Raw genomic sequence first — 13,932 nt, 5'->3', positions numbered from 1 at the left:
AAGTTATCAATGTTTGAAAATTCTAGCGATGAATCAAAACAGTTTCACATCACTTTTGAAATTACCTCGAAAATTAATAATAATAAATGTATTGGCTGATTGTTGTGACATTTCGTCTAATTTATATTTTTGTTCGAAAAAAAATGTTAATTGTACATACCGTTTAGCCATATTGGAGATGACGACCCACATTGTCCCGGTAACGGTGCCTTTGTTGGTATATTCTGTAACATTTCATACCTATACCAACCAGCTGTTATGTAAGACGACTCACAGTCATCATGTTCACCATTCTGCAGGGTGTAATTAATGGTTCTGTTGAAATTACTAATGATCAGAGTGTGATTGACACAAGGATGATAATATCCATTCCCTGGTGGTGATGTTGTCTGTGCATCTGAAAAGATGTTTAAAACACACATATTTGACTTAACAAGTTTATCTTTTTCAATAATGTATAACAATCAAAGTAAAGCAAAATTATTGTATAACGTACCAGGTTTCATTATTTACTCGAAAGTGAAAAAATTGCATGCATATAAGACGTCACTAACATTGTCCGGGGTTTGTATATGTTTATGAAAATCGGTGTGCGACCAATCGAGAAATATATTAGTTTCTGTCAGGAATATGTATCTGTATTATATATAAAATAAAATTACAGATTGCTGTCAAGATGAGTTTAAACCACCACCATGATGAATACCATTGAGGAGGACTAATACGCCTAATGTTTTTATTCGTTATGAAATTTATATATCATCATACTAGCATTTATAGGTGGCACGGTAGTATTTGCTTTCCAGAATTTAGGTTGCTCTTTTGTGTACCCTACTTAGGTAAATGTATCTAAACAGTGTGATTGGACAAAAAATACAGTATCAACTGAACATACTTTCCCAAACTGAGTGATGAATCAGGTGTAGAAAAATATTAAATAATTTTATATACAGATGAAAATGAATTTTTGAGAATTTTTTTTAAATTTTGCATTCACTGCACCATAAAAGACCTAAAAGTACTAGTGGCCTTAGGATTTTAAAAATAGCAAAAAAAGTAAACGGTCATGGTACATATCCAAATTCATTTCTGAATGGTAAAATGAAAGTACTTCAGTTAACTGTGAATGTAGAATTTTTTGCAGTGTTAGAAAGTGGTGAAAATTCTAAAAAGGCTATCATTATCCCTTATGGCCAGGAAATACTACCGTGCCACCTTAAGGGGGATATATATTTTTACACTAAATCAATAAGGGAACTTTTTTTACCTATGCAATTTGTAAGTTTATCAATACAAAGTTGATTAAGGGCAACTATATTAAAAACAAGCCTTAAATTCCACCCCTGAGAGTAAAAATTGCTGATTCAGCAAATTTTGCCTGATCTGTAGGTAATAATGTAAAAATTTACCTAGAAAGTAGAAATTCATTATTTTTATGTAACTTGGACTACATTTTTAATTATAAATGCTCACTTTGACTTTTCGCAGTGTCTGACACATGTGCAACCACTGAAATTTGAGACGCGACATTCTTCGGTTGCATGTACATCCTATTATTTTCACCAAAATACATAAATTGCATAATTTCTTATTTTTTTCAACACAAATACAGCTATACTAGTTTTATTGAGGTTTAATTTGTAGTTCTGATGTAACATGACACCAGTTGCAGCTTTTGGGGAACTAGTAAGTGGTTAAGGGGTCCTTACTTATTCATTAAGCTCTCATACTGGTCTGAAATAGAGATAGAAATAGGGGTTTCTTTACATTGAATAGACCTTATTTTTGACAAAGAATGTATTTATGATGTTATATCAGCAATATTAAATGGTTTATTCATTTTCCATGCAAATACCATTAGTTGTTAAGATTTTCTGACAGTGAAAAGCACAATAAAGGCAAATTGATTATGTAAGGGGACATAATTTAACTTAATGCATACATGAGAAATAGACAAACAGTCAACTTAGAGATGTGTTCTAGTACATGTATTGTCAAACAGATTTTGGAATAATAGTTAACTGCAATCTAAAGACTCTTGTTGTATTATTCTCATAATCTAAAAATGTTTAAAGTAATATAAGGCATGCTGTAAAATGTGGAATGGAATTTAATACCAGTTTTCATGATTTGGTGCTAAAACTGTTTCTTTCAGTCAGATTAACCATAAACAGAGTTGGCAATCCACTAATTCCTCCTGAATCATAATGTTTGACTTATGTGTTGATTTGAAACATCACATATTTGGGTTTTGTTCACTCCTTAAGTAAAAATGGTAAGATGAAAAAAAATGAAAATCTGCCAGATGGGGTAGGGATGTAATGTTTCAATTTTTTTGGTAAGAAATGAGTGCAGACTAGTATTCTTTATTGTAATATGTTCCAACATTAGAAGTCTATGCATCATAGGTGTCATGACTGGTTTCAAGTTTGTTATGTCTTGGTTAAGGTGGCACGGTAGTATTTGCTTTCCAGAATTTAGGTTGCTCTTTTGTGTACCCTACTTAGGTAAATGTATCTAAACAGTGTGATTGGACAAAAAATACAGTATCAACTGAACATACTTTCCCAAACTGAGTGATGAATCAGGTGTAGAAAAATATTAAATAATTTTATATACAGATGAAAATGAATTTTTGAGAATTTTTTTAAATTTTGCATTCACTGCACCATAAAAGACCTAAAAGTACTAGTGGCCTTAGGATTTTAAAAATAGCAAAAAAAGTAAACGGTCATGGTACATATCCAAATTCATTTCTGAATGGTAAAATGAAAGTACTTCAGTTAACTGTGAATGTAGAATTTTTTGCAGTGTTAGAAAGTGGTGAAAATTCTAAAAAGGCTATCATTATCCCTTATGGCCAGGAAATACTACCGTGCCACCTATAACATGATAATAAACAACGAGTAAACGTATGAAAACATTTCAAACCTACACATATCATATGGTGTAGTTGATTCAGTGAATGGAAAGCTTGTAGATTGTGTTACGTCTGAAACTGTTGTTGGTTGAATATTCCAAGATTCAGTATTCGAAAATTGGTCTACAGATGGGTGTTCTGAATATGTTTTCTCATAAGATGCTGTTTCATAAAAGTGGTTCGTTTCTGATGGCAGGTATTCCGAATAAGGTGCTGTAAAAATTGGTTCTCCAGAAAATGTATTCGACATAACCGTGGTGGCGTGCGGTTGAAAACTAGAAGAGGATACTGTGTAAGAGGCTTCTAAATTTGCTTGTGAAACTGATGCGTTATGTATAAATGATAGAGAAGGATAAACAGTTGAACTTTGTTGATTTATCGTCTCATTGAACGTTTCATTACTCTCTGAAATGAAAAATGAATTCAGTCAAAACCAGAACTATAAGCCTAAAACAACACTTACTTGTACATCATTCAATGAAAACATAATCTAAAATGATCGAACTATTATGGAATCAACTGTCTTTTCTGCATTTGAATGTTTACCATTAAAGATTGATAACATATTAACTTAATGTTTGTTATGACATAAAACGGTTGGACATAATGTTTCCTTAACAATCAAAGGTATTGAATTGAACAGCGTTATTTGATTTGTTTTTTTTTCTTTCTCGCGATAGGTACAAATTTAAATCTTCAATCAATCTGATCACTCTGTGACGTATAATGGTACTGGATTAATACTGCATAGAAGTACATGATTATCATACATAGCTGATATCGTATCTAAGTCAGGAAAAAAAGACATTCAAATAAAAACAGATTTTACATAAACATGTCTGAATTCGTCTAGTGAAGTTATGGAACTTCAGAGCAATATCTAATATAATATAATCTACAAATGTGAACAGTTTGGTTTATGTTTTGCTGATTCCATATACACGTGTGTCTTATTGTTCAAACATGTTTTGTTCAATCAACTTTAATAGTAAGTATGATGCTTACCCATACAGACTCTTCCACAATCATTTAGTTTCTTCATGTAAGCAACATTATATCCATAACAGTGCATAACTGTAACATTCCAACTATCTTCACAGTTTGTGAAATTGCTGACCATACATGCTTTCATTGTTGTCGTTTCTTCAAATGAAGTAGGATATGTTCCTGATAAAATAGATTAAATAATAGGTGAATAGTTCCAAATAACAACAAAATTAAAGTATTTCTCAATTTATTAAAATAAATTCATTGTATGAGTATAAAATTGACGATGTTTCAAATCCAGTGAAAAAAACATATGTTTGAAGATAACATCGAAGTCGAAACAATTATGGGAATACACGCAATGCACCAGATGTCAGAGTGCTAAAACAAGAATACCACATACATGTATGTTAAGAGAAAAAAACATGAAAATAATATTACCATCAAACCATACAGGAGACCTTGATCCACATTGCCCCGGTACTGGTGGCGTAGTAGGTACGTTTTGCCCACTTGCAAATGTGTACCATCCTCCTGTTATATTGTCACAGTACTCAACTTCTCCAGGTTGTAGTATATAATTAGGGGTTCTGTCGTATGTACCTTCTATGACAGAAGTACTATAACATGGATGATGCGTTGTTGGTGGCGTTGATCCAGAACTATTCTGTTGTTCTACAAAAACACACACGAATAATTAGAAAAACTACACAAATATAAAATTACATCATTTTCCCGATATACCATATACCAATTCAAAAACAGACAATGCTGTCAATATCAATGTGTACAATAAATTGCAGACTCAAACGGTCAGGTTGACAAGAATGTTTCTCTAACAATTGAATGTAATGAATTTAAGAACGTTAACATATCTTTTTTTATGAACTCTCGATAGGAGCAAAATTTAAACTTCAACAAATATACACATTCTGTGAAGTTTAATGGTCATGGTTTAAAACTGCACAGTAGTACATGGTTATTTAACATAACTGATATCGTTTCTAAATCTGGTCAAAAAAAAATATTCGACTAAAATCAGATTTCAACATATTTGTTTATCAATTTGTTTTGTGAATTTGTTGAATTTCAGTGCAAAAAGTCATATGATATATTCTACAAATGTGAATCTTTGATCTATTTTCTTTTAATAATTCCAAAAACACGCGTGTCTTATTGGTATAAATACGTTTTAACACTGTATATGATACCAACCCATACAGACTCTTCCACAATTATTAATTTCCTTCATGTAAGCAACATTATATCCATAACAGTGCATAACTGTAACATTCCAACTATCTTCACAGTTTGTGAAATTACTGACCATACATGCTTTCATTGTTGTCGTTTCTTCAAATGAAGTAGGATATGTTCCTGATAAAATAGATTAAATAACAGGTGAATTGTTCCAAATAACAACAAAATTAAAGTATTTTTTATAAAATCTCAATTTATTAAAATAAATTCATTGTATGAGTATAAAATTGACGATGTTTCAAATCCAGTGAAAAAACATATGTTTGAAGATAACATCGAAGTCTAAACAATTATAGGAATACAAGCAATGCACCAGTTGTCAGAGTGCTAAAAAAAGAATACCACATACATGTATGTTAAGAGAAAAAACATGAAAATAATATTACCATCAAACCATACAGGAGACCTTGATCCACATTGCCCCGGTACTGGTGGCGTAGTTGGTACGTTCTGCCCACTTGCAAATGTGTACCATCCTTCTGTTATATTGTCACAGTACTCAACTTCTCCAGGTTGTAGTACATAATTAGGGGTTCTGTCGTATGTACCTTCTATGACAGATTTACTATGACATGGATGATTCATTGTTGATGGCGTTGATCCAAAACTATTCTGTTGTTCTTCAAAAATAATATGAATGTTGAAGAAAAACTATTCAGTGTTAAACACTTTTCGAACCTTTGAAATTTGTAAACTCTTTTTTGCCGAAAAATACAACACAATGAAACGCTACAGTATATTTAAACAATTGTATCATTAACGGGTGATATATATTGTGTATTGCATTTAACTAACCATTTAAACAGATAACATGCGTATGCAATAAAAATGAGAATGGATACTGGGATTGTGTCAAATAGAGAACAACCCGATTAAAGAGCAGAAAACAACCTCAAAAGAATTCAAATGCAACAACAACATAATATTATAACCATGAGTCATCATAAGCAGCGTTATCCTTTCTGTCTACACACAAAATGTTTAAACTTCTGATACTTGTAATTAAATCAGATTTTCATTATCATATGACACATATTGCCGTGCAATTTTCGACCAAATTTTCAGGCGTTTATTAAAATTGATATGTTACTGCGTTTGTGTTCCCTGGGTTAATTGATGTTGTTTGCAGCCTTTCAGCGACTTTGGTATTTACAAAAAAGACGAGAGGTACAAAAGGGAAATTCAAACTTTAAATTGATAAAGCCGTGACTAAAAAAAACCAAAGACAAACAGACAATCAAAAGTACGAAAGACACCAATTAGAAAATTAAAAATAAGCAACACGAACGCTATACAAAAACTAGGGGTTATCTCAGATGCTTCGAAAGGGTAGACAGATCCTGCTCAAAAACTGCACAGAAGTATCAACAAGTAATAGCTTTTCAAAAAATGGCTAGCCGTCTCTTAGCTGATGAAAATGGTAAGTGTTCTCGCTTTGTAGATTAATTCATTTTGAATATAATAGCATATCAATCAACAAATTTTACCACAAACGTGAGGTCACACGTTATGAACTGTTTATCGTTTAACGTTGTGTGTGTTTTCAAAACTCCAGGAGATTCGGCTATTTATAGATAAAAGTTACCGGCGTACCAATATCCACGATTAATGACCGGGCAAAATCTAATTGCTTAAATAGAGAGGACAAATCCGACACTCAACGGGATTGAAAGACCCTTACTAGGTTTATATTGTCCTCACCAATCAACGAATTTTAATTAATTTAAACGTCTCGTAATATCTTCCAATCAGGTAGTAAGAAGCATTCAGTCCACATACTGTCCATCGTTCAATTCTTAATAATGTCTCCGAGGAGACGTTAATGAAACCAATGTTAGTTTGCAAGACATTTTAGACTATAGTTGTTTTTATGTACATTGTATATATTAGAACTAACAGTGCATGGATGTTCTTGTTCTGTTTATGTCCGGAATATTTCTGTGAACGCTCTATTAAGTATACCAACGAGAAAATACAAAAACGTATACGCAGAAATTAAACGCCCTAGTATGCAAAACATGAAACAGTTCAAAAAAGAAACATTTTCGGTCTGAATATTAATTTTACAATATGATGAGGAATAGAACATGATAGATACGAACCAACATCTATTGGATGTTTTCGTTTAAAAAGCTGTCCATTAAAAATTATTTAGCATCATACTGAATAACTGTTAGGAAGAAAGATAAGAAGTTAGCAATATCCTTTAACTCTACTTTCCGCTATATAGATGACGTTCTTTCACTAAACAATTCAAAATTTGGTGACTATGTGGAACGCATCTATCCCATCGAATTGGAGATAAAGGATACTACAGATACAGTTAAGTCAGCTTCATATCTTGACTTACATCTAGAAATTGACAATGAGGGTCGGTTGAAGACAAAACTTTACGACAAAAGAGATGATTTCAGCTTTCCAATTGTGAACTTTCCATTTCTAAGTAGCAACATTCCAGCAGCACCTGCATACGGGGTATATATCTCTCAATTGATACAATATTCCCGTGCTTGCATTTCCTATCATGATTTTCTTGATAGAGGGTTACTGCTCACAAGGAACCTATTAAATCAAGAGTTCCAAATGGTGAAGTTGAAATCATCCCTTCGTAAATTTTACGGACGCCATCACGAGTTGGTTGACCGTTATGGAATAACCGTTTCACAAATGATATCGGATATGTTCCTTACGTCGTTACTACAATCCCCTTCCCTTTCATGAATTTGACCTACCGAATTAAGACTATTTACCGGATTTGTAATCACATAAGCAACACGACGGGTGCCGCATGTGGAGCAGGATCTGCTTACCCTTCCGGAGCACCTGAGATCACCCCTAGTTTTTGGTGGGGTTCGTGTTGTTTATTCTTTAGTTTTCTATGTTGTGTCATGTGTACTATTGTTTTTCTGTGTGTCTTTTTCATTTTTAGCCATGGCGTTGTCAGTTTGTTTTAGATTTATGAGTTTGACTGTCCCTTTGGGATCTTTCGTCCCTCTTTTAATCCTTTCGGCATCTCACAGGCATATCAAATATTTCTGTTATTGTTTCCAAGTTAAAATCCTGGAAACATTTTCTTTATTTGTAAGAAGTTCTGATGTGTTTCTGTAATAGTTTTAGCCTAATAATAGATGGGAACCACATAAAGAACTTTGAACTACATTAACATTACAAACATTTCTTTGTGTGCAAACACAACATTATCTAAGTGAATTTAGATCATACAACTCGTCATATGTTTTCGTCTTTTTCAATCATTTGGCGTTCCAAGTTTTTGTTGAAGGTATATGAAAAAATTACTTCGATATATAAAATTTATATAAAACCATTTATTGTCCTTGTGATTGCATAACCGCATGATAGTCAAAATCTTTGAAATCCCAACTTAAATTCACCCAAAGCACTACAATGTATACGTTAATAAGTGTCCTTGTATGCTTGATTAAAAATAAACTACCTACCTTTACAGATTCTCCCACAACCATTAAATGGTGTCAGGTAAGCAATATTGTATGAATAACAGTTCATGACTGTTACATTTCCTTGGTTCTCACAGTTTGTGTGATTACTAACCATACATGCTTTCATAGTTGTTGTTTCTCCATACGTATACGTATACATAGAAGGGTATGTTCCTGTTTAATACAATACCATTAATCAATCACAATATAAAACTATTCGTTATTATGGTTTTCGGAAAAACTACAAAAGATGATTAATTTAGTTCTGATTGTTTGTACAAAAAATAGTTCAAGCAAACAACATCATGATTAACCAAAGAGAGAAATTTAATTTTCAATTCGAAACGGATTTAAATGCGGATCCTGAGGCTAAGTTTTGTTTGCAAGGGTATAACAACACTCCATTTTACTTTCTTGTTTGTATTACATCAGTCAATGAACTTTTCAGCATTTATTTTTTGATTGTATATCTTTATCCGACAAACCCCGAGAATTCCGAAATGTCGTCTATAGAACAAAACGTAGAAAGCAGTGTTATCAGATATTTCTTAGCAAAGCTTGGACGAATGCTCTATGTTTTAATCTGACTGATTCATTTGAAAAGACAATGATCCATAGTAATGTAAGCATAATAATAAAAATATAGTATTACCTTCTAACCATATAGGAGCCCTCGAACTACACTGTCCTATAGATGGTGGATAATTAAGTATATTTTTAAAATCTTGAAATCTATACCATCCCTCTGTTATATTATCACATTTTTCCATTTCGTTCATCATTAAGTCATAGTCTACTGTTCTATCGTCTGTAGCTTCTATCACGGTTGCAGTATCACAAATTTCTGATCCTGTTGGCATTTGTGAGTCTAAATTTTCAAAGAAAAGAAATCAACTTAATACTTAAGAATCAAAACAGAAAGAATTTATTTTTATGACATTTATATTTAAACCTAATGAAACATATGTTAATATATATCATTCTTTTAATAATAATTTTTAGATATTAATTTTATTTATTTGAGCGGAGCGTTTCAATACTTCATTTCAAAACAATAGTTGCCTGAAAATCAGTATCATATGTAGCTTTATGACTAGTACAATCTGCCTAAAACATCTTACAAAGTCTTCTGAAAATATCTAACTCTTGTTCAAAGAGACAACTAACTGTTACTCATGTTCAAAATTGATTTGTTTTAAACTAAGTGAGATGAAAATATAAAAGTGTGTTTTCCCACGGGAAAATGAATTGAATTTGAAAGAAGACGTAAATCTGTAAATGTTTGATTCAAAATTATCAGTTATAAGATAACATTATTTGTCTCATTAGTTGTAAATGTTTCCCTTTCTTTCTCCTTATTGATTTTGATTCTATTTTGGTGTTTTTGTAAATATCTTGCAATTCTGTTTTGATATTTCGTTTCGAAACCATGTTTTGTAGCACAATGACTGCTTGATTTAAAAAAAAGAATGCCTTTAAAGTTTATACTCTTCCACACGAACTGAAAAAAATTATATACTTACCCATACAGTATCTTGAACAATTCCCATTTGGTTGAAGGTAAACGACATTGTATGAATAGCAATTCAACACTTTTACAGGCCAACTTTCCTGACATGTTGACGAATTGCCAACAGCACATGCTGTCATAGGTGACATCATCCCTGGAATATCTGGATAAGTTCCTGAAATTAAACCAACCAATGAGATTCTTAGCTAGCTATCAAATCAGGTTCAATCAACCATTTTCTTTATTAGAAAAATATCGGTACTAATTCAGGAAGATGACAGATGTTATCCATTTGTTTAATGTGTTTGCGGGTTTGTTTTTATCATTTGAAAACGAATTTTCCGTTTTGCATTTTCTTTGGCGTTAGGTATTTTTGTTGATAGACTTATTATAAAAAGTAAAATAACAAAAATACTGAACTTCAAGGAAAATTCAAAAAGGAAAGTCCCCAATCACATGGCAAAATCAAAAGTTCAAACACATCAAACGAATGGATAACAACTGTCCTATTCCTGAGTGGGTACAAGCATTTTCTCATGTAGAAAATGATGGATTGAACCTGGTTTTATATCTAGCTAAAACTCTCACTTGTATGACAGTCGCATCAAATTTCATTATATTGTCACCGATGCGTGAACAAAACAAACATTATGTACGTTCAATCAATGTCAAATTATTTTTTTACGAGAATGTAACCGTTTTCACCTCACAATGATATTATAGTTTGGTATTGTTAATTCACGCAATTAAACATATACATATCATTGCGATTTTAGACTGTAACAGGTTTTTTTTAAATACGTAGCAAAGTATCTTTATTTTTTAGCACTGGATATATATCGCTGCTGGTTGAATGTCGATTCTAGACGATATTACCATTAGCAACTTAATCTCTGATATGTCATTGATATGATTTGAAACATGCTTTAAACATCTTAAAAATATTGTAAATAATGTTTCCTCAGGCAAACCTTGACCTTTAATAGTTTTTGCCATTAATTCAAGTCCCTTTCTTGCAATAAATACCAAGATTGATCAAATACGATGGTATACACGTGTTCATATGAGTTGAACTTAAAAGCAACCAACAGATCCAGAGTTAAAAAGAAATAAATAACAGTTATTGGCAACCATCTTTATCAGAGAAATTTAAAGACGACAAACAAATTAGAATAGGGGTACAATTGTGGATGCTCATTTAAAAACACTGGTTAAGGTATATATAGATGTAACTAACTAGTAGTTGTTAACTTGAGCTTAAGTTTTAAAAAAAACCCAGAACTAACACTTTATTAACAAATAAGAATCAATTCAATTACATCTGACCATGAACCCATGTGTTGTATTTCCGGTCAGTTCAAACTAACAACTTGAACATTAGTTTAAGCCTCCTCTTGGCTATGCATGCGATATTTACAAGTAAGACAATAAATATTCAAAATAAATGAAAATAAAAAATACCATTAAGCCAAATAGGAGATGATGATCCACATTGTCCAGGGCTTGGTGGTGTAGTTGGTATACTTTGGAATCCATCATATCTGTACCATCCAGCTGTAAGGTTGGAAGATTCACAGTCTTCAGTCATTCCTTCTGACAAAACATAATATGTTGCTCTGGTATAGTCACCATGCATGACGGTATGGTTAGAAAAGCATGGATCGTGCCATGATGGATAAGTCCGTTCAGATTCTGAAAATATTATGTTTTTGTTTATTTTTTTTAAGGAATTTTTTGTTTATTATTTAGATACAAAAACACTATGCAATTATTTGTATTCTATCGAAAACAAATCGATAACAAGATTAACAAGAAAATTTACTGTAAAATGTTATTCAATCTTTTAATCGGTTGACGTCGTTGATTACGGATTTCGATTGATAACTGGTTCCCCCATATTTCCTTAAATGTACAAAATGTTCATAAAACATTTTAATGATAGAATACACAAACAATAAAGGAGCAGGATCAGTTTATGTCTATTAAGGTGGTACCTAACACTACAGGGAGATAACTCGGTAAAGTCATCTAAACGTTTTGATAATGTTGTGTTGTACAGGGAATATTAAGCTTTTCACTGATCAAAATTGGTGTTTGTCAAACTGCTTCATAACCAGTGTAATTTTTCTGATAAAATGGTTGGTTCTAATGTTTTGAAATTTTTACAAAAAGTTAAACGAGCCAAATTAATTTTAGTGAAAGTGTGGGGTACCACTGTAATGTCAATAATAAGTTGAGTAATCTGTATCCTTCAAGATAGAAAACGAAATTTACCCATACAATATCTTCCACAACTCCAGACTGGTTCTAAGTAGATAACATTAAATGTTAAACAGTTTTGTACAGTTACGTTCCAACTGTCTTCACAGTTTGACGAATTTCCAACTTTACATGCCAACATCGTATGGTTCTCATTAATATTCACCGGATATGTACCTTAAAAAGCACAAGCATGACATTGTAATCCAAACAATATTACAATAATTATTTGTCTCACATTTGATATTTTATTTTCAAATGGAGCGTTTTTAAATAAATTTGATTCCCAAACTATAGAATAATCGCTAAAATAATAGTATGCACACAAACGTGTGGGGGATAAAAAAAAATCATCATAGATACCTGCAGTATTGGAATTTTGTGTTTGCGCCAGATGCATGTTTTGTCTACAAAAGACTATTTAGTGACGCTCGAATAAAAAAAAGTTATAAAGGCAATAAAACAAGCAATGATTTTAACTAAGCCTTAAGGTAAAAGCAACCTGACTTTGAATAATTAAATATTCACCAGGTCACATGCACGAAATTGATAAAGCGATATTTTCCTTTACAAGCACTAATTGATCTATACCTCTGCTTTTGGACTGTTATTCTTCGGGAGTTGTAAGCTTAGAGAAGCTAAGATTCAAAATTGACTTGAAGCAAACTTTGGGTATGTTATTTATAAGTTTACAAAGATCTAACAGAATACTGGCTCGGACATCGCCCAGTATATAAGGTCCGAAACAGACGTCACTATGGACACAATGCCGTCTAATACGGCAGGTGTACCCTCATCACCAAACATAACACATATTCCAAACATGATTTTGTGTCTTCTGTTCTATTTTGTGTCTGTTTTTATTTTTAATTATTAGCCATAGCGTTGTCAGTTTATCTTCGATCAATGAGTTTGACTGCCCCTCTTTTATCTTTCGTTCCTCCTTTTCTAATGGTTGTATTGCTCTTAATCTGTTTAAGCCATATCAATACTTGTTTTCCACATGTTGAGAGGTCAGTCTAGGTTATATTAGCTCTTCGAATGATCAAAATAAAATCAAGTTTTCTTTTTTCATTTATACCGTATGTATTCAGCTTTTACGGTTAAGTATACGTGAAACACAGTGAATACCAAGTGGAAAGCTTGCCCAGTAACACCTTTTGGTTCCACCACAAGGGTCAATAGTCAGATATAGGTTACTTTTATATCCATCAAAAATGGTATTGAAATGAAAGCATACCGGACAGGTAATCTTGGATTTGTATAACTAGTAATACGTAATCCTGAGTTGTCTTTGTAACGACCTTTATTCCTATTATGTACTAGTAATATGTAATCCTGAAGTGCGTGTTTACTCCAGATTACGTTTTCTTATAGTTCTTTTCAATAATTGAAGTACAAAAAAGACTCAGACGCACACCTAAAAGCCCTTTACCCATAATGACAATTATTTAAAAATGGAATCATCTTAATTGATACCTCGTTAACTCATTATCATATTCATGACTGATATAAAAGTTTGATGGTTCTTTAAATAA

The 13,932-nt window shown here is 32.1% G+C and overlaps 1 protein-coding gene across 1 annotated transcript in view; it reads right to left on the bottom strand.

The window, feature by feature from the left end:
• LOC134687958 (uncharacterized) overlaps positions 1–13,932 on the bottom strand; it is an 83,318-nt gene that overhangs the window by 3,917 nt on the left and 65,469 nt on the right. Inside the window, exons 10-20 of the mRNA XM_063548421.1 lie at positions 12,410–12,571; positions 11,597–11,827; positions 10,149–10,310; positions 9,278–9,493; positions 8,626–8,799; positions 5,554–5,787; positions 5,123–5,284; positions 4,349–4,582; positions 3,926–4,087; positions 2,936–3,325; positions 161–397 (exon numbers count right to left, since the gene is read on the bottom strand). Of these exons, the coding sequence (XP_063404491.1) occupies positions 161–397; positions 2,936–3,325; positions 3,926–4,087; positions 4,349–4,582; positions 5,123–5,284; positions 5,554–5,787; positions 8,626–8,799; positions 9,278–9,493; positions 10,149–10,310; positions 11,597–11,827; positions 12,410–12,571 (2,364 nt within the window). The remainder of the gene's footprint in view (positions 1–160; positions 398–2,935; positions 3,326–3,925; positions 4,088–4,348; positions 4,583–5,122; positions 5,285–5,553; positions 5,788–8,625; positions 8,800–9,277; positions 9,494–10,148; positions 10,311–11,596; positions 11,828–12,409; positions 12,572–13,932) is intronic.

The sequence above is a fragment of the Mytilus trossulus genome, chromosome 10 (assembly GCF_036588685.1).
Source record: "Mytilus trossulus isolate FHL-02 chromosome 10, PNRI_Mtr1.1.1.hap1, whole genome shotgun sequence".
Lineage (NCBI taxonomy): Eukaryota > Metazoa > Mollusca > Bivalvia > Mytilida > Mytilidae > Mytilus > Mytilus trossulus.
The sequence above is the reverse complement of the archived record's forward strand: the minus strand, read 5'-3'. Positions and strand labels throughout refer to the sequence as shown.